Here is a 25,302-nt window from a genome sequence, read left to right as displayed (position 1 = left end):
AGAAGGAGAAGGAGAAGCAGACTCCCTGATGAGCAGGGAACCACACATGGGGCTTGATCCTGGGTCCTTGGGATCACAACCTGAGCCGAAGGAAACACTTAACTGACTGAGCCTCTCAGGTGCCCTGAATCTATAGCATCTTGATGAAACATAAATTTGTCTCTTGACTTTGGTTCTAAGGACTGATAAAATACAACAAAGAATTCTGTGGACCTATCTGGGTAGTAATGAATAGTACTAGAGTAGTAGTAGAAGTAGTAGTACTAGAGTTGAAGCCACATTTTAACACTATGGTATACTAGAGAATAAAACTTTTCAAAGATACAGGCTATCATAATGGACAATCTCTCTTTCCCTAGGGGTAAATAGCAGAGTTGTGTTCTCTACCCTGGTTTGCTAAGCTTGTTTGAATGCCCAAAGACATTTTCAAACTTTCTGTTTCCACTGACAGAGAGCCAGTGTATGGAAATCATAGACTCAGGTCAAGAGGTTCTTAAGCAATTAATGACCCAAAGACACAAAGTCCATGGCAGCCTAAACTTCTATGTTCTTGGTGATGAACAACAATTGATTGGTAAAGAAATTACCCCAGCAATTCACTCTCCATATAAAAATATAAGACAAAACTTTTTTTTTTTTTCATTCTCGGTAGCATCTCTTTTTGGGGTAAACTGTAATTGATGGCCAATATCTCCATCTAGCTTTAGACCAAATTGTTCCAAGACAGAAAGAAATTTTTCACAAGCCCCACAAATCAATTAAGGGGTGACTATTAGAATTATTTCTTCTTTTTTTAAGGACTTAGTTGCAAGTTTTCTTGAAATAGCACCTCTAATGACTCTTACAATAATAAATTTATATTCAAATGAAATGTATTTCAAAGGAAACATATCTATGGTAAGCATCAATGCATTGAGCCTAACGAGTTTCAGGCTGGGTCAGCCAATGTGAAATCAATAGGTGTCAAAGTAATTAGGAGGATGCAGGAACAAGGGGACAATGGAGAATGAGCAATATTAGTTGAGAGAACACTTGAGTGGGACATGTTCTGTCTTAAGTCCTGGTTCTTCCAGGATCAGAAAGACAGGTGCAAGGGATTTCTAGGGATTAACTGGTTCCAGTATGCTACATAAAGTGTTTAAAGATTTCCAATCTTGAGAAGTTAGAGCTTACCTTTTTGGGACAAAACAGTAAAGAGGGTCTCCATACCAGCATGGACATGATCAGAAACATGGCAGTGCATCAGCCATGTCCCGGGGTTGCTGGCTACCATCTCCACAACCTCAAAGGTTCCTGGGAACAGATCCACCACATCTGCCCGGTAGCTTTCTCCATTCTACAATAAAGATTGGAGGTGGGGAAGAGGAAATGAAGGGTAAAGATATAATCTCAGAGCTTATATGAGCTAAAAAGCTTGGATGTCCCAATCAGGGACGTGGGGCTCCAAGATTCATAGATCAGAGTGCAGCTTAAAGAGTCCAACTTATCCATCTTCCCAATAAGCCCACCCACACAAACTGAATCAACAGAGAAGACCCTCTCTTCCTACTTTTTCTTAAAGTGTCACAAAGTAAAAGATATTCCAGCTTCCTCTGAGGGCTAAAACTATTATCTCCATAGTTTTAGCAGGCTGGGGAATTTGGCTTAAGCATTGACTCCCAGGAAGAAACCACATATTTCCTTTAGAAATTGAACTCAATTTTGTTTCCTCTCTATGCTATCACCTTCATCACACTTCTTTATCTTTAATTCTATACCAGTGTCCTCAACACCTTTCCCTTTCCTTAAGACAAAATCTCCTTTTCTTTCAAAACCTGCATGTTGTTTCATGTAGTTCCTGAATTGAAGTTCTTTTTAAAATGGATTAAGAACTTTCATAGATTCTGAGATATCACTCTGAAATTTCTTGCTCTTAGGATCACTGTTCACTATCTCTCTAGTCCTTGTCTGATATCCAATTACATTGATTTCTTCAACCTACTTACACCATAAACAAGCTACTCATTTCTTCTATACTAAAAGGGAAAGCTAAGGACTAGAGGGAAGTGACTAATCCTGGAATATACAGCCAAACTAGAATTCCCAGCTCAATTCTCCATGTACAAGACCTCTCCTCTTTCAACTAATATCTTGCTCCTTAAGAAGTTGTTCCCTTCTTCCTCAACGACTACCAAAGCATTCTTCTAATCATTCTTGAGGTACTCAGTGCTTTTCTCACTCACCCGATATAGGAAGCTCTCTGCATGGAAGTGGACTGTATGTAGGTCAATATCTTGGCCCATGGTCAGCATGTACCAGGCCACTCGTTCTCCTTGGTACATGGTAAGACCCCTGAGGTTGCTGTAGAGCTTTCCATTAATGGCTGTAAAAAAGAAAGTCTCATTTCTCTCATTTTCACTTCCCATTGTCACTGCCTTAGGGCTAATCCCTATCATGACTAATGATAGCAATAGCTTCTTTTTTATGTTATGTTTGTCACCATATAGCATATCATTAGTTTTTGATATAGTGTTCCATGATTCATTATTTGTGTATAACACCCACAGCAATAGCTTCTTAACTTCTGTAATCTCTATTCTATTTGTTTCTCATCAGTTCATCTTACACATTGGTCTTATTGGAGTGATCTTTCTAAATAACTAATTTGACCATGTCATTCTACTGCTTAAAATACTAAAATAGCTCTCTCCTGCCTAAAAGATGAAGACCACGGCTCCTTAGTTCAGCCAACAAGGTCCTTCAAAATATCAGCCTAAACCACCTTCCCTTGCTCATCTCTCATCTAAAACATTTATTCCAATTAGGGTGTTTTATTCACTATCCCCCATATGTTCCCATATGCATGTTCTTTGTGTCCTTGCTCATGCTTCTGATCTTTACCACTAGAAATCCTGCCTTCTTTCATCCATCTTTTCAAAGCCCAGTCAGAATTTCACCTGATCCAAGAACACTTTCTTGATCTACTTCCTCTAGTAATTCTCATTCCTATCACCTCCTTCTACCTCTGAACCCCTACAATATTGTTTGTACCACTATTTGGAACTCACCAGAAACTCCTTTATACACTTATCTTTTAATTTGTGGAAGCTTATATCCCCAACTAGAATATAGGCTCCTTGTAAGCAGGAAATGAATATATGTACTACAATAGTATAGTTTCCTTGCATTCTTCAGAGCACCCAGGAGACACCCGAACCTATAATATATGCTAAATAAAAAGAATTTGTCATGTTCTTGGACTTAATAATGATATTAATGCATGGCCCTCATTATCTGTTTCTTCTCAGGCCATATCCTATGCTCTAAAGACAACAAACTACCCACAGCCATGTTGACTCACATTGTCAGGACTATGTCCAGGACACATTTCTGTACCCCTGTGTTCTCATGGGGGGGAAGTAATTTTTGCTGTACACTGTAAGAGGGGAAATAATGGAAGGAGAATTTATAGCCTGTCTCTGTTTTTACCCCAACTAATCATGAATGTGAAAAAAGGAATTAAAATGATCAACTCCACCCCCTCTGAATCTTCTGTCTCTTGAATCTTCTGTCTCTTGAATCAGTCTGACCACAGAAAAGAATGCAAATGAATTTACTATGCCATTATAGAGAAGATTCTTCCCCTGCAAAGGGAAGGGTATTGCTGTTTATTTATGTCAATTTCAGGGTAGGAAATCTATCTACTGCAGAGGTGGTATTAACAAGTCATTTAGTTTCAGAAATAAATTTAGTTTTCCAATTAGCCTTTTAAATAGACTCACACTTGATCTTAAGAATCCCTATCTTTTTTTTTTATTTTAACTGCTTCAGGAATCTGGAAGAGAAGGGAAGAATATTATTTCTTAATAAATAATATATTATTTAATATATTATTTATTTTCCCTCAGACCCCAACATTATCTTCTTATCTTTAGTACCAGCATTCATAAAGAGTTCAACAAATACCCGATAAATAAGCAGATGGACTGATACCTGAAGAGTTTAGATGAATGAACATGTAAATAGATAGAAATGGGGACTAACCAAACAAATGGACACTAACAAGTTCTAATTCCCCTTTTCTCCTGGGTAAATTATTTTTTCTGATTTGACAAGAGCTCAAAAATTCACATTGTTCATTTTGTGACTCCTCTATTCTAATGTGAATCACTTATATCTCCATCAAGGGTAAATAGCTAAAATCCACGTGACAATGAGATACTGATTTTGAGGTCTATTGGAGTCACTATCAAAGCTGCACCTTATCCTCAAGTCAGGTCAAAGAAATGCTGCACTAAAAAGGATGGTGAGAAATCACTTCATACATTTCAATGTATTTAAATTCTCACTCTGAGATTTTCTCTTGTTTGTGAAATGATACACAGATCTCTGAAACAAAGGAAAGCTTGGATGTACAATTTCCTTCCAAAATTCACCCAAACATCAAAAAGCTCTTCATTGTATGTAGTATGAATCCAGCACTCTATACTCTAAGGCTCTCTTCTCCAATTCTTTGATCTGTAAATTGAAACTTTGTTTTGAAAATAGACTAAAAGACAAGCTGTCTTTCATCCATCTATATCGGAATCTATTGAGAAAGTAGATCCCAGATCCAGAGTGGCAAAGAAATAAGATAATATTGAGAAATGAAACCCATGATTTTGAAGCAGAGGGACCCTAATGAAGCCAATTCACCAGGTATATTGAGGGTCATAAATTTCCATCTTCTTTTTCTAGTGTGTTAAAATATGCTGGTGCCACTACAACTTTATAGTGTCTGTCAGACTCTTGCTTTATGGGCACCTGATCTAGTGTGGACTGCTTATCCACTTTGTATATATAAATGCACAATAGTAGGAGACAGTTCTTCCAATCTGTTCACTTAACACCTTCCTATAATCCTTCCCATCCTTTCAAGAGTTATGCACCCTTAGGTAGTGATGGACCTATCTTATACCTTCATGCAACTAGTGAGGAGTTCTTTGGAAGAGGGATAGGTTCTTTTCTACAGACCATGCATTTTATTGCTCTCCAGAAAAGTCTCATCCTGTAGGTTAACACGGCCTGGCTCCTGGGGCCCATGGGCTGCTACATTCTCCTCCAGATACCAAGACTGGTTCTCATCAAAGATCAAGAATAGTAAGGCAAATTCTCGGTCCATGTCATTCCGGCCTCCATAGGGTTCCAAGGTGCCCTTTTGGCAGATGGTCAAGGGTCCAATCAGGCCACTATACATGTCCTGAGAAGGGGAAAAAGGAGGCAACAGTAAACAAAATGGAGTTGTTCCTTGGTAGCAGTGCTCTACAGGGTGCAAGACTGACATCCAGTTCTACTGTGCTCAACACTTTATCATAATGTCTTACATTTATAAGTGCCCCCGCTATGTACCTTAATTCATTCTCAGAATCATCTTGGGACACAGGTTAAGTGTACTATCCAACCGACACTTTAGCTAGGCTGGACTATCCATTGATCACCAAACCCACAAGGCACTTTCACTACCCAGTACTTTTCCTTATGCTTTCTTTTTCCTTTCTTTTTTTTTTCCTGTAATGCCCTTTTCTCTGCCATACACCTTAAATTATGATATACTTCTATTTAGATTTCAAGGTTTAAATTACATACACTTTCCATTGTGGCTCCTTCTCCAGGTTCCCTTTCATCATCTCCTCCTCCAAGCAGAAGTAATCACTCTCTCAGGGACCCCCATAGCATTTTCTTTCATATGGTTTTTAAGGAGCTGCTATCTACCTATCTATCTAGATAGATAGATATAGATCTGTATATATAGATAGATAGATCGATAGATAGATGATAGATCTATGGATGCTTTGGGTGATAAAAATGTAAAGATATAGATAGATAGATAGATCTATAGATCTATAGATCGGTAGATAGATGATGGATCTATCTAGATCTATCTATCTATCTAGATTGATAGATCTATCTAGATCTATCTAGATCGATAGATCTAGATCTATCGATCTAGATCTAGATCTATCTAGATCTATTTAGACCTATCATCTACCGATCGATCGATCTATAGATCTATCTATCTATCTATCAATATCTTTACATTTTTATCACCCAAAGCACCAAATACTTAAAATGTCTCTCAACAAATGATTGCTCTCAACTGACTATGAATGGTTGGTTAGATAGACAAACTCACTTTCCAGATGAGGAAACAGGGAGATAATGACTCATCTAAAGTCACCCCAAAGGCAAGAGTGAACCTAATTTGGGGCTAAAAGTTTAATCCCTTGACAACAATCCTAGGCTGTTTAAATGAGAGCATATAGACTTTAGGATCCAAATAAATAAATAAATAAATAAATAAAAATAAAAAAAACGAAACAGAAACAAAGGAAAAAAAAACCCTTAGAACAAATATGTGGTACTACCTATTCCCTTCATCCCTCCTTCTGTCTATTAAAATAAGCCTCATATTTGAGGAATTTTCCTCAAACTCTGGATTCCAGTATTTCAGAGCTGGGCTCTACCCATTTATGAAACTCACCTCCAGGAAATCAATATTGTCTTTACCTTGATGGGATCCACTGCAGAATAATAGATCCAGGAAACACAAGCAGAATCATTGGGCCCTGGGCCAGATCTTTCTGGGATGTTCCATTGGTAAGTGAGAACCTCACCTAGGAGTGGTAATAGGGATTGCCAGTTGGGCCACGTCATTTCTTTTCTCCAACTCGCAGGTCCCCCAAGAGGCTGTGGTGGGTGAGTCTCAGGACTGTTAAGATTTTTTTTTCTATTATTTCTGTACCAGTTTCCATTTTATTTTTGTGACTTTGCTTTTCTCCCTCCTGAGACACCCTTAGTCTCCTACTATCCTTATCTTTAAAAGCTCAGGTCCAATCCTCTGGTAAAGCAGTTCTGATACTGTTCTCTCTGTTTATAATATCCTCCTTCTTTCCTTTTTTTGTCTCTGCTTTGTTCGCCTTAGTTAACCTGTTAATTACCACTGCTTCTTATATTTAGCTGTTTCCCACAAGTCTCTGTCTCTAGTCCCCTTCTTCCTTTCTCAATATTTTCTCTATGGAAGATTTTAGCTAACTTCTGGTGTCAATTATGATCTATTTACTGGTTACTCATAAATAATTAGCCAAACCTCCCTTGCCATTAAGCTCCAATCTGAAATTTTTAAATTAGATACTGGACATCATTTAAAGATGGTCCTAATAACACATAAAAAAACTAAAATTGTCCTGAATTCACCTCCTTCCTTTGAAAAACTAACCTGTTTACTTAATCTGTGCTTCCAGTATCTAGTAATAAGACCAAAACCCTCCTACTTACCCAGATTCAAAACTTTAGTCTTCCTTGTCTTCCCACCTTTACACACTCCTCATGCAACCAATAGTAAGTTATATTGATTATAACTCTACAATACATTGTATTCCCATGTTATCCTCCTTCCATTTCCCAATACTACTGTCATAGTATAGACCATTATTTTCTCAAATGGACTATTACAAAACCCCCTAACATTTTTCTCTGCCTCCAAGTTTCCTCCTCTCCAATCCATCTTCTAACTGATATCATATTAATTTTTATAACAGTTTTATTGAGATATAATTTGCATATCATATAACTCACCCATTTAAAGTGTACAATTCTATGGTCTTTAGTATATTCATAGGATTTTATAACATCACCACAATCAATTTTTGAAAGATTCTTACCATTAAAAAAAAATTATCTTCACTCTTTAGCCATTATTCTCTAATCACCCACTCACCCAAGACCCAGACAACCACTAACCTACTTTATGTCTCTGTGGATTTGCTCATTTTTAGTATTTTATACAAGTTCAATTATACAGGATAGATGTCAGCAAACTGGTAGACTAAGGAGGTTTTAAAGCTCATTTCTTCCCACAATAACAACAAAAATAAAGAAAATAAGGAATAAACAACTATATACCCACAAAAATAGCTCTGAGAGCTTTAGAATATAATGAAGAAATGTAGCAGCCCAGCAGGGCAAAAACCTGAACATGGCCAAAAATTGTAGGAAGTATCTTACCTATATCATCCCTGCCTGGTGCAGCTAGTTCCAAGGAGGGACACACATGGGGGAAAAGAAAGGAAGGTGGACCACAGCACCCCTCACCACCACCACAAGAGAGTCTTGGCACTAGCAGCAGTGACTGTGTTGCCTGGGGTCCATGCCCTTCTGCCACTTCCACAAGCAAGAATCCTAACTACTTTGCCCCAACCCAATATCTGCCATCTCAAAGCTTATCTTGCCCCCCAAGAAGGAGCTACTAAGGAGCCACTGTCAGTCTTCCCTCTACCCGATGAGTCATAGGTTATTTGCCTCCAGCTCCACAAGGAGTCATTGCTGCTGTGTTTCCTCAGGGAAGGAGCCGCTGCTGCTATACTGCCTTAGAGGAAGACACCAACACAGCATCCTCCCAATTAGAAGCTGCTACCATTCCATGCCCCATGCCCACAAAAACAAAAAGAAAAACAAACAAACAAACAACAACAACAACAACAAAATACTGCTGTCCTTCTGCTCATTGCTTCTGTGGAAAGAACCACCAATGTTGTATTTTCCAGGAGAAGAAGCCATTGTTTTTCTCTGTGCCACTACAGAAGGAGTTGCTAGTGCTCTGTATATCCCACCAGGAAGAAACTGCTTTAATTCCCCACCCAAAGGCCACAGACACTCTGTTCCCCCAGAAGGAGACACCAACAGCTCCAACCCACGAAGAAGGAGCCATTTATGTCCCATTCCCCCACTAGGAGCCACCACCTCTGTGTTCTCCCAAAGTAGAAGCCACTAATGCAATGATCCTCAACACAAGGAGCTGCTGTTGCTGAACTGCCAAAACTAGCCAGTTCTGCTATGGCTCCCTTATGCAGAAGGAACCATTGCTGCTCCACGCTACCCAGAAGGAGCTGCCACTTTTCACTTTCTTTATGGTATACTGTGAAACACAAAAATTTTTAATTTTGAGGAAATACAATTTATTTATTATTTAGTCACTTGTGCTTTTAGTATTGTATCTAAGCACCATTTTCTAACTCAAAGTCACAAATTTTTATATTTTCTTTTTTTAATTTTTATTTATTTTTTATTTCTTTTCATCATAACAGTATTCATTGTTTTTGCACCACACCCAGTGCTCCATGCAATATGTGCCGTCCCTAATACCCACCATCTAGTTCCCCCAACCTCCCACCCCCAGCCCCTTCAAAACCCTCAGGTTGTTTTTCAGAGTCCATAGTCTCTCATGGTTCACCTCCCCTTCCAATTTCCCTCAACGCCCTTCTCCTCTCCATCTCCCCATGTCCTCCATGTTATTTAAATTTTTATATTTTCTTTTAAAAATTTTGTAGCTTCGTCTCTTATGTTTAGGTGTTTGATCCATTTTGAGTTAGTTTTTTTTATATGGTGAGAGGTAGGGGGTCCAACTCCATTGTTTTGCATGTTGATATCTATTATGTATCAGCACCATTTGTTGACAAGACTATTATTTCCCCATAAATTTATCTTGGCACCCTTGTTAAAAATTAATTGACCATAAATATAAGGGTTTATTTCTGTAGTCTGAATTCTATTCCATTTATCTGTGCATTTTTATGCCATTACCACAAGTCTTGATTCCTGTAGTTTTGTGGGGGGGTGCATTTTTTAATAATTCATTCTCTTGTCAAGTCATTGATCTCAAAATACGGTGTCTTTATTATATGAGCTGTAATTTAGAAGGGCTCTTCACAAATTGGAAATTAGTAACTTTTGAGGAAACCAATGAAAAGCATGCCCTACTTCATTTTATTACTTATCTTGAAGAATAATGCAGTTTCTTTAAGTTCATCTTAATCAAAATAAAGACATTTAATTTTTAGAGAGACCAGTAAGATAGCCTAACTTTTATAATGTGCTTATAATGTATCAAGCCATAGTATCTGAGAAAACTCTTCTTCAGAAATAGGTAAGCTACCGATGAAAAAGCTTGATTATATTTGCTAATAAATGACTGCTAAAATTATATAGTTCATATTCGTTTTTCAAAATTACTAAAGTACATCAATATAGCCTTTCCTAGTTAGTAAGGATTATTACAATTTCTTTCAACATGCTTACTCTATTATAATTCATGTATTATAATTTTTTTCTAAAAATTTATAATGTAGAAAGTACCAAATCATACCAATGAATGGTTTAAAAATATATCAAGCTATTTCACATTCTTGGTTAAGTCTAAGCTTAAACCCCCGTATTTCTGTAAGAATTCTGAATTTTAAAGTAGTTTTTATAAAAAGCATCCCCCTATATCCAATAATAATGTAAAAAAATTCAAGATATTATACCCATATATATTTTAATTAATTATATGTCGGAGTCTGAGACATGAATTACATGTCTAAAATAAAGATATACTCCTACTGGGCCAGGATTTGGCCAAATTATATTGAGTTTATTCTCTATGATAGACAAAAAGAATAGGATAATGAACCAAAAACTTGTGGAGTTTATATTTCAATGTGAGAGACTGACATAAGGTAACAGGGGCACAATAATATACAATCTGAGAATTTAAGTAGCCATTGGCCCTGCAGATCTTAGAAGCATATACATAGAAATCATTGAAATACTTTTTCTGTACCCCAATGTTCATAGCAGCAATGTCCATGGTCGCCAAACTGTGGAAAGAACCAAGATGTCCTTCAACAGATGAATGGGTAAGGGAGATGTGGTCCATATACACTATGGAGTATCATGCCTCCATCAGAAAGGATGAATACCCAAATTTTGTATCAACATGGACAGGACTGGAAGAGATTATGCTGAGTGAAATAAGTCATGCAGACAGAGTCAATTATCATATGGTCTCACTTATTTGTGGAGCATAAGAAATAACACGGAGGACATGGGGAGATGGAGAGAAGGGAGTTGGGGGAAATAAGAGAGGGAGATGAACCATGAGAGACTATGGACTCTGAAAAACAATCTGAGGGTTTTGAAGGGGTGGGGGGTGGGAGGTTGTGTGAGCCTGGTGGTGGATATTGTGGAGGGCATGTGTTGCATGGAACACTGGATGTGGTACATAAACAATGAATTCTGGTACACTGAAAAGAAATTAAAAAAAAAAAAGTGGGATTCAAAGAAAAAGTGTTTCAATGATTTCTATGTATATGCTTCTAAGATTACTGTAGTTTTATAGTAAGTTTTGAAATTGGTAAGTGTAAGTTCTCCAACTTTGTTACTCTTTTTGAAGATTATTTTTGCTATGTGATATCAATATTTTCCGAACGTCTCTTTGTTCAAGTCATTCTTCTGTTCAAATTTTTAATGGCTCCCTTATACCCAAAAAATAAAGTTCAAACAATTCATCCAAGCATCTAAGCCCTTTCCAATTCAACCCTGGCTTATCTTTTAGCCTTATTTCTTACTCTTCCTACTTCTGCAAAAAGGACACTGACCAAACCTAATTAATTATTTACCTCTGAGCATATCCCACACTTTCACAATTCTGTGTTTTGATCATGTTATTCTTTTTACCTAAACCATCCTCCAACCTCTCCACTGAGTTTTAGACTCCTTTATTCAACTGCCTACTTGATACTAAAAGTTGTTTAATTTTCATCTCAAACTCAACATATAAAAATATATATCTTTGACTTTTCTCTCAAATCTACTCATCCTATATCAGTAGTGTAAAAAGTTGTTAAAGTAAAAAATCAGGAGTTGTTTTTTATTCTTTCCCCCTGTATCTCATATCCATCAGCACGTTCGGAGATAACTATTCCGGAGATATCTATTTTGGAGAAATAGATCCCCATCCATCCACTTCTATTTGTCTCCACAGCTACTACCCTAATCCATATCATCATCTTCTGTCACCTAAACAACCATAATAGATATCCAAATGGTCCCTCCCATAACACATGCCCCACATAAAACAAATGTAATATTTTAAAATATGAAGTAGACAATGCTACCCTTACAACAGCTTTCCATTACAATTACAATGAAATAAAAACTCTTTACTGTGAATTGAGAGACATGAGATAATATCTCTGATTTTTGTTTATCTCTCCAAATTCATTTCCTACTCTCATCCATGTTGCTCAGTATGCTATAGCTACTTACTTCTCAACACACTGAGATTATTCCTGTTTCAAGCTATTTATACCTGTGCTTCAAGCTGTACTGAAATTTTCTTAATATGGCTCATTCCTATGTACCATTCAAGTATCAGTCCAAACATCACTTCCTCATAGGGGCCTGTTCTGATGATAGTAGCCAAGCTTTCACCTCTGTATCCAGAATACACAAAGAATTCTTGAGTCAACAATATGAAAAATGGGAATATTTTTGAAAAGACATTTCACTATTTTGAACTCTAAGGAGCAGGAAGATGGTGGCAAGAGTAGGAGAATCCTAGGCTTGCTTTGTCCCATAAACACAATGAGATAACTATCAAATCAACCCAAATACCCCCGACATTAACCTAAAGTCTGACAAAACAGAAATCACAACTAAAGGAGAGAAGAGGTCACATTAAAGAAAGTAGGAAGTGTGGAAACATGGTTACGGGGAAATTGGATCACAATGGCTATGGAGAGGAGGAAGAAGGATGACAGAGAGAGGACCACATGGGGAATTCACAAGAATATTTCCCCAAAACCACTGACTTGGAAAATGAGAAGGGCTGAGTTTTGTGAGTTCTAACAATCACCCAGGCTTAAAGCCTGGAAATTTAAAGGTCAGTGGATTTGGCTGGGATAGATCCTAGAGGTCACTGCAGTGTTCCTGGAGAGAAAGCAGGAAAACAATTATGGGGAAGACATCATGGAAACAGCTATCTGAAAAAGGCCTGGGGCTCAGAGTGAGGAGATAATTTAGTCTTCTCAGAGTTTGTCCCTGAGAACCAATGTTCAGGGAGACACTCATCCAGGAACAAAGGAGCTGACTGGCACCATCTTCCTCACCCACCCCTCAGTATAAACACAGAGCTGCCACCTGTGGGAAGCAATATAGCATCAGCACTCACTGTCCATCTAACTTACTTACACAAAGTCCCACCACCGATGCTTTTGTGGAACTGCCCTTCTTAGTCATACTTGCCTCAGTCCCAGTGTGGGACTTCCCCAAGAAGACCAGCACAAACATCTTCCCACACCATGTCTCCTGACCAGAGAGTTTTCAGGGCCTTTCTTCTTGTCAGGGTGGTGACAGGACTCATTTCACAAGCAGATCAGAGTACACCTAATTAAAACTCACCACATTCAGGCCAGAACTAAACACTGTCCATGGCAGACAAAAAGAACCTCTAGGAACTTGCCTGAAGGAAATAACAGCCAAAACAACAGCAGATTGCATGCAGCACACAGCAGAGACACTCCTTAAAGAACCAGATCCTGGGAAGTACATAACATCTTCTTCATAGGGACATTACTTTCAGAGCAGGAGACATAACAGACTTTGTCAAGACACAGTAGAATGCAGACACGTTTAGACAAAACATGAAGAAAGAGGCATTTTTTTCTCAAATTAAAGAAAAAGATGGGCAACAGCCAGAGATCTAAGCAAAACAGATATAAGTAACATACCTGATGAAGAATTTAAAACAATGTTTATAAGGATATTCACTGGGCTTGAGAAAATAACAGAAGGCATCTGTGAGACCCTTACCACAGAGATAAGAGTTAAAAAAATCAATCAGAGATGAAGAATGTAACAAACAAGATTCAAAACATGTTTCATGCAATGAACAGCAGGATAGAGGAAATAGAGAAATGAATTTGTGACCTAGGAGGCAAAGTAATGGAAAGTAATGAAGCTGGACAAAAGAGAGAAAGAATTATGCAATAGGAGAATGAACTTAGGGAACTCAATTACTCCATCAAATGTAATAATATTCATATTACAGGAGTCCCACAAGAAGAAGAAGAGAGAAACAGGGGTAAAAATTATTTAAATAACTGAAAGCTTCCCTTATCTGGGGGAAGGAAACAGACATCTAAATCTAAGAGGCACAGAGAAGTCCCATCAAAATCAACTAAAGCAGGACAACACTAAGACATACTGTAATTAAATTGGCAAAATACAATAATAAATAAAAATCTTAAAAGCAACAAGGCAAAAGAAGTCCCTAACTTACAAGGGAAAACCCAATAAAGCAAGCCAGAGATCTTTCGACAGAATCCTGGCAAGCCAGAGGAAGTGGTATGGCATATTCAAAGTGATGAATGGGGAAAACCAGCAACCAATAATATTTTATCCAGCAAGACTATCAGTCAGAATAGAAGGATACTTTTATGTCTTCCTTAGACATGCTTTTTTTTTCACTTAGTGAAATGATCATTTGACAAAGTACAACATCCATTCATGATAAAGACCCTCAATAAAATAGGGTTAGAGGGAACATACCTCAACAGGATAAGGGTCATATATGAAAAACCCACAGCTAATATCATCCTCATTGTGGAAAAACAGAATTTTCCTCTACAGTCAGGAACAAGACAAGGATGTCCAATCTTATCACAGTTATTTAACATAGCACTAGAAGTCTTGGCCTCAACAATCAGACAACCAAGAGGAATAAAAGGTATCCAAATCAGTACCAAAAAAATAAAACTTCCACTGGTTGCAGATTGCATGATAACTAGATATAGAAAGCCCGAGAGTCCACCCAAAAACGTCGGGAACTGGTAAACAAATTTGGTAAACTCACAGGATTCAAAATCATGGTACAGGAATCTGTTACACAGTGAAACAGCAGAAAGAGAAATTAAGGAATCAATCTCATTTACAATTGCACCAAAACCCATAAGATACCTAGAAATAAATTTAACCAAAGAGGTGAAATCTTTTACTCTTAAAGTTATAGAACACTGATGAGAGAAATTGAAGATGACACAAAGACATGGAAAAATATTATATGTTCATGTAGTGGAAGAATAAATATTGTTAAAATGTCACTACCCAAAGCAATCTCCACGTTTTATGCAATCCCTATCAAAATATCACCAGCCTTTTTACAGAGCTAGAACAATCAATCCTGAAATTTGTATTGAACCACAACAGACCCCAAATAGCCAAAGCAACATGAAAAAGAAAAACAAGGCTGGAGGCACCACAATCCCAGATTTCAAGTTATATTACAAAGCTGTAGTAATTCAAATAGTATGGTACTGGTATAAAAATAGACACATTGTTCAATAAAACAAACTAGAAAACCCAAAAATGAACCCATAACCATATGGGCAATCAATCTTTGACAAAGTAGGAAAGAATATATTATGGCATAAAGAATGTCTCTTCCACAAATGGTGTTGGGAAAACTGAACAATAACATGTAAAAGAATGAAACTATATTCTTACAGCATACACAGAAATAAATTCAAAATGGATTAAAGGTCTTAATGTGATAGCTAAAACCATGAAAAAAATCTTAGAATAGAGCAAAGTAACTTCTTCAACAGTGGCTATAGCAACTTCTTTCTAGATATATCTTTTCAGACAAGGAAAGCAAAAGGAAAAAATAAACTATTAGGACTTCATCAAAATAAGAAGCTTCTGCACAACAAAGAAAATGATCAACAAACCTAAAAGGTGACTTACTGAATGGGATAAGATATTTGCAAATGACAATTGATAAAGGACTAGTTTCCAAAATTTATAGAAAACTCAACACCCAAAAAAACTATAATCCTTTTAAAAATGGGCAGAAGACATGAATAGGCATTTTTCCAAAGAAGACGTCCAGATGGTCAACAGACATATGAAGAGATCCTCATTATCACTTATAAGGAAGTACAAATCAAGACTAAAATGAGATATCCCTTCACACCAGTCAGAATGGCTAACTTCAACAACACAAGAAACCAAGAAACAACAAGTGTTTGCAGGGATGTGAAGAATGAGGAATCCTCTTGCACTGTTGGTGGGAATGCAAACTGGTGCAGCCACTCTATGAAACAGTATGCAGGTTCCTAGAAAAGGGAGCCCCTAAGTGACACGGTTAAGCATCCAACTCTTGATTTTGGCTCTGGTCATGATCTCAGGGTTGTGAGATCAAGCCCCGTGCTGGGCTCTGTGTTGGGCTTGGAGCCTGGTTAAGATTCTCTATCTCTACTTCTGTCCCTCCCTCCCTCTCTTAAAAAAAATTAAAGTTAAAAATTGAACCACCATACAATCCTTTATTGCACTATTAGGTATTTACTGAAAGAATACAAAAACATTGATGCAAAGGGATACATACACTCTGATGTTTATAGCTTATCTACAATAGCCAGATTAAGGAAATAGCCAAAATGTCTATGACCTGATGAATGGATAAAGAAGATGTACACACACACACACACACACACACACACACACACACACATACGAATATCACTCAGCCATAACCTTGCCATTTGCAAGGTCATGAATGGAGCTAGAGAGCATTATGGTATATGAAATAGGACAGCCAGAGAAAGACAATACCATACAGTTTGACTCTTGTGGAATTTAAGAAACATGAGCAAAGGGACAAAAAGAGAGGGAGGCAAATCATAAAATAAACTCTTAATTATGGAGAACAAACTGATGGCTACCAGAGGAGGGGTGTGTGGGGGAATGGGTTAAAAAGGTGATGAGGCTTATGAGTGCACTTGTCATGATGAGCACAAGGTGATGTATGGAAGTGTTGAATCACTGTAATATACACCTGAAACTAATATTACACTGTGTGTTAACTAACTGGAATTTATTTTTTTAAAGATTTATTTGTCAGACAGAGAGAGAGCACAAGCAGGAGGAGCATCAGGCAGAGGGAGAAGCAGACACCTCACTGAGCAGAGTCTGACATGGGGTTTGTTTCCAGAACCATGGTATCTTGACCTGAGCAAGGTCAAGATGCTTAACTGACTGAGCCATCCAGGCACCCCAGATTTAATTTTTTAAAAGTTTTTTTTTTAATTCCAGTTAGTTGGGACACCTGGGTGGCTCAGCAGGTTAAGTGGCTGCCTTTGGTTCAGGTCACGATCCCAGAGTCCTGGGATTGAGTCCCACATTGGGCTCCTTGCTCATCAGGGAACCTGCGTTTCCCTCTGCCTGCTCTGCCTGATGCTCCTCCTGCTTGTGCTCTCTCTCTGAGTCAAATAAAATAAATAAAATCTTTAAAAAGTAAATCCATCATGTATAGAATATATTATGTGCATTTATAATAACTTTCATATTTTGTGGTGTCAACATTTTAAAATTACATATTTTATATTGATACATGTGTCTCTTCCCAGTTGCAAGCCCATACTCAAATTAGGTATAACCTCAGGTTTTTATAAGTGCTCTAATTTCCACCTGGATGCCTTACAGATACCACACATTCAAACTGTTTAAAAATAACCTTATTGTCTTCCCCACTAAACAAATAAACAAAAACACCCCTTGTTTTCTGTTTTTATTTTCTTTGTGTGTGTTACCACTATCCAGGTACTTAATACCAGAATCTCCTTGTTTAAGCTTAAACCAACCAACTCTCTCATCCCTTTGACTATCAATCTCCATATCTTATTGATTCTTCCTGATGACTCACAAACCTAATTCTCTCAATCATAATTTTCTACCACCTTTGTTTAAGTCATTATCATCACTTGTATAGATTATTACAACAACTTCTAACTGGTTTTCCTGCTTTCAATGCATCCTTACATCCTTCCAGTCCATTTTAATCTGGTTTCTTTTCCACCAATTTATTAAAACCACAAGCTTCTCCCCTATTGCTACATCCAATGGAAAAATTTCCATTCTTATTTAACCTCTATGAAGCAGCTGAAACTGTTGATATTTTGTCCTTAAAATTATCTTCTTCTTAACATCTTTGATACCACCTCCTCCTGGTTTTCCTTCTAAAATCTTGCTCACTTTTTCTCAGGCTTATTTTTCAATCACTATCTCCTTTAAAATTGATCTTTTTTCAGGTCTTATCCTAGAATTCTTACAACCTCATTTAATGCACTCTTCTATCACAACTGTATTCATTACTTTGCCTTCAACTACTACTTAAATATTGATGCTTTTCAAATTTATTCTATGAGATCATAAATTTTTCCTGAGCTTCAGACCTCTATATCTATTAGAGGCCTCTATTTGGTTGTCTTACAGACATTTCAAATTCAACAGTCAAAAGTGAACACATCATTATGCGATCTCTCCCATCCCAAGTCAGATTCTTCCCATGTTCCCTATCTTGGCTAATGACATGACTATTTAAACTTTAAGCCCCAAATCTGGGGACCATTCTACAATTTTCCTTCAAAAATATGGATGTCTTTCAAGAATCCTTTCTTTTTCATCTTCAATATCCAATTAGTCACTGAATCTTGTTGATTTTACTTCACTGATCTTTTTTACAGCCCATCTATCCTCTTCCCTCTACTTCAACTTTCACCACTCTTACTATTAGGTCTTTACACATTGAATCCCTACAACTGAACTTTTTGTTTTCCTGCTTTTCTTCCACACTATCCCTTTACTTGTGTGTGTGTTTGTGTGTGTGTGTGTGTGTGTGTTCTTATCCTTTAGATCAGCAGTTCTCACAGTGCATTGAGAATTCCTGATCCAGCAACACAAGAATTACCTGAGAACTTGTTCGAAAGAACAAATTCTTCAACCCCATCCCAGACCTACTGAAACAAAGATTCTAAGGATTGATCCCAGCAATTTATCCTTCAACAAACCTTCTAGATCATTCTGATGCTAGCTAAATTTTGAGAACTACTGATTTAAATCTCATTTGTGATATTACCTACTCTAGAAAATTATCCTCAACCATCCAAACATTAAATCAAATACCCTTTTCTTTTTTTCATGTTTTTTTTTTCTTTCTAGGTTATTATTTAAATCCCGGGTAGTTGACATACAGCATACTATTAGTTTCATGTGCATGACTCATCACTTACATGCAACCTCCAGTGATCATCACAAGCACCCCTTTAATACCCATCACCAATTTAACCTATCTTCCTTCCCACCTCCCCTCTGGTAACCATCAGTTTGTTCTGTATAATTGAGAGCCTGTTTCTTGGTTTGCCTCTCTTTTTTCCCTCCTATGTTCATTTGTTTTGTTTCTTCAATTTCACATGTAAGTGAAATCATATGGTGTTGTCTTTCTCTGACTGACTTATTTTGCTTAGCATTATACCCTCTATCTCCATCCACATCATTGTAAATGACAAGACAGAATTTTTTTATGGGTGAGTAATATTCATTGTATATACATCCCATCTTCTTTATCCACTCATCAGCTAATGGGCATTTGGGCTCTTTCCATAATTTTGTTATTATTGATAATGCTACTATAAACATCCAGGTATGTATATCCATTTGAATTAATATTTTTGTAACCATTGGGTAAATAGTTAGAAGTACAATTGCTGGATTACAGGGTAGTTCTATTTTTCATTTTCTGAGAAAACACCATCCTTTTTTCCAGAGTAGCTGCATCACTTTGCATTCCCACCAACACCACTAAGAGTGCTCTCCTTTCTCTGCATCAATTGTCACCACCTGTTGTTTCTTCTATTGTTAATATTAGCCATTCTAACTGGTGTGAGGTGATAGCTCAATAGAATTGTGATTTACATTTCCCTGGTGATGAGAGATGTAGATCATCTTTCCATGCATCTGTTAGCCATCTGTATGTCTTATTTGGAAAAATATCTATTCATGCCTTTTGCCCATTAATTAACTGGATTGTTTTAGGATGTTGAGATTGGTAAGTTCTTTATATATTTTGCACAGAAACCATTTATAAAATAAGTCATTTGTAAATATCTTCTCTCACTCTGTAGGTTGACTTTTAGTTTGTGGATTGTTTCCTTCACTGCGCAGAACCTTTTTATCTTGATGAAGTCCCAGTAGTTTATTTTTGCTTTTGTTTCCCTTGCCTCAGGAGACATATCCTGTAAGAAGTTGCTAAGTAAGTGTGATGTCAAAGTTTTGAATGTTGCTGTCCAGTTTTCCCAACACCATTTATGGAAGAGACTGTCTTTTTTTCCATTGGATATTATTTCCTGCGTTGTCAAAGATTAATTAACCACATAGTTATGGATGCATTTCTGGGTTTTCTATTCTGTTCCATTGATCTATGTGCCTGTTTTGTGGCAGTACCATAGCAACTTGATCACTACATTGTTCCAATCCATGAGCATGGAACATTTTCTATTTTTCTGTGTCATCTTCAATTTATTTCATCAGTGTTTTATAGTTTTCAGAGTGCAGATCTTTTATCTCTCTCATTAGGTCTATTCCTAGGTATCTTACTGTTTTTAGTACATTAGTAAATAGGATTGATTCCTTGATTTCTCTCTCTAGTGCTTCATTATTGGTGTACAGAAATGCAACAAATTTCTGTCCATTGATTTTTGTTTTCTGTGACTTTAATGAATTTGTCTACCATTTTTAGCACATTTTTGGTGGAGTTTTCTGAGTTTTCTATGGAGTATCATGTCATCTGCAAATAGTGAAAGTTTGACTTCTTCCTTACTGATCTGAATGCCTTTTATTTCTTTTTGTTGTTTGATTATTGGGGGTAAAACTTCCTGTACTATGTTAAATAACATTTATGAGAATGGACATCCCTGTCTCGTTCCTGACCATAGAGGAAAAGTTCTAAGTTTTTCCTCATTGAGTGTATTAGCTGTGGGTTTTTTGTACATGTCCTTTACTATGTTGAGGTATGTTCCCTGTAAACCTACTTTGTTGAGGGTTTTTATCATGAAGGGATGTTTTATTTTGTCAAATGTATTTTTGTATCTATTGAGAGAATCATTTGTATCTTATCTTTTTATCTTTTTTTTTATTAATGTGGTGTGTCATGTTAATTGATTTGCAAATATTGAACCATATTTGCAGTCCAGGGATAAACCTCACTTGATTATGGTGAATGATTTATTTAATGTACTGTTGGGTTTGCTTTGCTAGTATTTTATTGAAGATTTTTCCCTTTCTGTTCATCAGGGATATTGGCCTATACTTTACTTTTTTGTGGATTCTTTTTCTAGTTTTGGTATTAGGGTAATGCTGGCCTCAAAGAAAGAATTTGGAAATTTACCCTCCATTTCTATTTTTTGAAATAGTTTGAGAAGAATTAACTTTTATTTAAATGTTTTGTAGAATTCACCTGTGAAGCCATCTGGCCCTGGACTTTTGTTTGTTGGGAGATTTAAAAAAAATAATCTATTTATTCATTGAGAGAGAGAGAGAGAGAGAGAGAGAGAGAGAGAGAGAGAAAGCATGTGAGCAGGGAGGGACAGATGGGGAAGAGTGAGAAAAAAATTTGAAGCAGAATTCTCACTGAGTGTGGAGCCTCACATGGGGCTCAGTCTCACAGCTGAGAGATCATGACCTGAGATGAAGCCAACAGTCAGATATTGAACCAACTATGCCACCCAGGAGCTGTTTCATGGGAGATTTTTGATTACTGATTCAATTTCTTTGCTGCTTAGTCTATTGTTTGAATTTCCTATTTCTTCCTGTTTCTGGTTTTTTTTTTTTAAGATTTTATTTATTTATTTGACAGAGAGAGATCACAAGTAGACAGAGAGGCAGGCAGAGAGAGAGAGGGGGAAGCAGGCTCCCTGCCGAGCAGAGAGCCCGATGCGGGACTCGATCCCAGGACACTGAGATCATGACCTGAGCCGAAGGCAGCAGCTTAACCCGCTGAGCCACCCAGGCGCCCTTCCTGTTTCTGTTTTAGTAGTTTATATGGCTCTAGGAATTTACCTGTTTCTTCCAAGTTGTTCAGTTTGTTCACATATGTTTTTTTTTATCATATTCTCTTATAATTGTTTGTATTTCTGTGGTGTTGGTTGTTATTTCTCCTCTATTTTTGTGATTTTATTTATTTGGCTACTTTCTCTTTTCTTCTTAATAAGTTTAGATAGATCCTGGATATCAACCTTTTATCTGTACTGTCATTTGCAAATATCTTCTCCCATTCCATGGGTTGCCTCTTTGTTTTGATGACTGTTTCTTTTGCTGTGCAGAAGCTTTTGATCTTGATGAAGTCCCAGAAGTTCATCTTTGCCTTTGTTTCCTTCGCCTTTGGAGACATATCTTGAAAGAAGTTGCTGTGGCTGATATCAAAGAGGTTACTGCCTATGTTCTCCTCTAGGATTCTGATGGATTCCTGTCTCACGTTGAGGTCTTTTATCCATTTCGAGTTTATCTTTGTGTACGGTGTAAGAGAATGGTCAAGTTTCATTCTTCTACATATAGCTGTCCAGTTTTCCCAGCACCATTTATTGAAGAGACTGTCTTTTTTCCACTGGATATTTTTTCCCGTTTTGTCAAAGATTATTTGACCATAGAGTTGAGGGTCCATATCTGGGCTCTCTACTCTGTTCCACTGGTCCATGTGTCTGTTTTTATGCCAGTACCATGTTGTCTTGGTGATCACAGCTTTGTAGTAAAGCTTGAAATCAGGTAACGTGAGGCCACCAGTTTTATTTTGTTTTTCAACATTTCCTTAGCAATTCGGGGTCTCTTCTGATTCCATACAAATTTTAGTATTATTTGCTCCAGCTCTTTAAAAATATTGGTGGAATTTTGATTGGAATGGCATTAAAAGTATAGATTGCTCTGGGCAGTATAGACATTTTAACGATGTTTATTCTTCCCATCCAAGAGCATGGAATGGTCTTCCATCTTTTTGTGTCTTCACACAAAACAGATAATCATATTAAAAAAGGGGCAGAAGATATGAACAGACACTTCTCCAATGAAGACATACAAATGGCTACCAGACACATGAAAAAATGTTCATCATCACTAGCCATCAGGGAGATTCAAATCAAAACCACATTGAGATACCACCTTACACCAGTTAGAATGGCCAAAATTAGCAAGACAGGAAACAACGTGTGTTCGAGAGGATGTGGAGAAAGGGGAACGCTCTTACACTGTTGGTGGGAATGCAAACTGGTGCAGCCACTTTGGAGAACAGTGTGGAGATTCCTCAGGAAATTAAAAATAGATCTTCCCTATGACCCTGCAATTGCACTGCTGGGTATTTACCCCAAAGATACAGATGTAGTGAAAAGAAGGGCCATCTGTACCCCAATGTTTATAGCAGCAATGGCCACAGTCGCCAAACTGTGGAAAGAACCAAGATGCCCTTCAACGGATGAATGGATAAGGAAGATGTGGTCCATATACACTATGGAGTATTATGCCTCCATCAGAAAGGACGAATACCCAACTTTTGTAGCAACATGGACAGGACTGGAAGAGATTATGCTGAGTGAAATAAGTCAAACAGAGAAAGTCAAGTATCATATGGTTTCACTTATTGGTGGAGCATAACAAATAATATAGAGGACAAGGGTAGATGGAGAGGAGAAGGGAGTTGAGGGAAATTGGAAGGGGAGGTGAACCATGAGAGACTATGGACTCTGAAAAACAACCTGAGGGTTTTGAAGGGGCAGGGTGGGAGGGTGGGGGAACCAGGTGGTGGGTATTAGGGAGGGCACAGATTGCATGGAGCACTCTGTGTGGTGAAAAAACAATGAATACTGTTACGCTGAAAATAAATAAAAAATTGGAAAAAAAATAAAAATAAAAATAAAAATTAATCTGTGAAAAAAAAATAAGTTTAGATAGAATTTATCACTTTTGTTAATTTTTTTTTTCAAATAACCAGTTCCTTCTTTCATTGATCTGTCCTATTGATTTTGTTGTTGGTGGTGATGGTGGTGGGTTTTTTGTTTGTTAGTTTCTATATAATTTATTTCATTTATTTCTGTTGTAATATTTATTATTTCCATTGTTCTGCTGGATTTAGGCTTCATTTCTTATTATTTATGTATCTCCTTTAGGTGTAATACTAGGTTGTTTATTTGAGATTTTTCTTGCTTTTTGAGACAGGCCTCTACTGCTATATACATCCCCTTAAGGACCATTTTTGCTGCATCACAGAGTTTTTAGAGCCTTGCGGTTTCATTTTCATTTGTTTCCATATATATTTTTTTTAAAATTCTTCTTTGATATCTTGGTGGTCTTTTATTTCTTTAGTAGCATGTTATTTAACCTTCATGTATTTGTAACCTTTCCAAATTTTTTTCTTGTGGCTGACTTCAAGTATCATAGAACTGTGATAAAAAATATGTATAGTATTGTCTCAGTCTTTTTCTACAGTTTGAGGCCTGATTTATGATCTGGTATGTGATCTATTCTGGAGAATGCCCCATGTGCTCTTGAAAAAAATGTATATTCTGCTGTTTCAGGATAAAATGTTCTCAATATATCTGTTAAGTCCATCTGGTCTAGTGTGTCAATAAAAGCCATTGTTTCCCTGTTGATTTTCTACTTAGATGATCTTTCCATTGTTGTGAGTAGGCTGTTAAATTCCCCTTCTATTATTGTATTATTATCAATGATTCCTTCATGTTTGTTATTGTTTAATGTATTTGGGTGTACCCAAATTGGAGGCATAAATATTTATGATTGTTTGTTCTTCTTGTTGGATATCTCTCTTCTTCATCTCTTGTTACAGTTTTCGTTTTAAAGTCTAGTTGTCAGGGAGAGAGGTCAAGATGGTGGGGAAGTATCAGACTGAGATGACATCAGGTAGCAGGTGATCAGCTAGATAGCTTATCAAACCATTCCAAACACCTACAAATGCAGAGAAGAAGGAGATCAAAGAGAAGAAGAGCAGCAATTCTAGAAACAGAAAATCGCCCACTTTCTGAAAGGTAGGATTGGTGGAGAAGTGAATCCAAAGCAACGGTAAGATAGACTGCGGTGGGAGGAGCCGGATCCTGGCAAGTGGTCGAGCAATGGAGCAATGGAGCACAAAATCAGAACTTCTAAAAGTCTGCTCCACTGAGGGACATTGTGCCAGAGGCTAAGCCGGGGTGAAGCCCACGTGGGGACAGTGTGTCCTCAGGTCCCATGGGGTCATGGGATAGGGGCTCTCTGAGTGTCACAGAGTTCACAGGTATTAGAGTGGGGAAGCCAGCTACAGATATGGAGCCGAGGAGTGAGCTCTCAACTCAGGGTTACCTTAAATTGTAATCCATGGCACAGGCCACTGCTCTGTGAGCAGGGACCCCACAAGATCTGGGGAGAAGCCCCCGGAAGAGTGCAGGGATCTGCGGGGTTTGGAGACTCCAGGAGGGGCTGTGTGCCAGAGACAGAGATGCTTGGTCACAGGCTGGGTGAGCTTAGAGTGCAGCCAGAGGCCAGGGAGACTGGAGTGAATGAGAGCTTTTCTCGGAGGGTGCGCTGAGGAGAGGGGCCACTAGCTCTCGCCTCCTCCAGGCCAGAGATTGTGAGGCTTCTATTTTTATTCCTGTCCTC

General features: G+C 37.5%; 1 protein-coding gene across 6 annotated transcripts in view; it reads right to left on the bottom strand.

Annotated features, from left to right (window-relative positions):
- Positions 1 to 25,302, bottom strand: part of LOC308337105 (hephaestin) — a gene marked incomplete at both ends in the record, with an annotated part of 126,672 nt that overhangs the window by 5,782 nt on the left and 95,588 nt on the right. For 4 of the 6 annotated variants that reach the window (XM_080795136.1, XM_080795134.1, XM_080795137.1 and 1 more), the window contains 4 exons: positions 1,174 to 1,336; positions 2,223 to 2,362; positions 4,993 to 5,218; positions 6,526 to 6,632. In XM_080795136.1, coding sequence (XP_080651262.1) covers positions 1,174 to 1,336; positions 2,223 to 2,362; positions 4,993 to 5,218; positions 6,526 to 6,632 — 636 coding nt within the window. The remainder of the gene's footprint in view (positions 1 to 1,173; positions 1,337 to 2,222; positions 2,363 to 4,992; positions 5,219 to 6,525; positions 6,633 to 25,302) is intronic. The other 2 variants (XM_080795135.1, XM_080795138.1) reach the window with 1 other exon arrangement.

Source organism: Martes martes, assembly GCF_963455335.1.
Source record: "Martes martes genome assembly, chromosome: X".
Classification (NCBI taxonomy): Eukaryota; Metazoa; Chordata; class Mammalia; order Carnivora; family Mustelidae; genus Martes; species Martes martes.
Note: the sequence above shows the minus strand (reverse complement) of the source record. Positions and strands in the feature narration are given on the sequence as shown.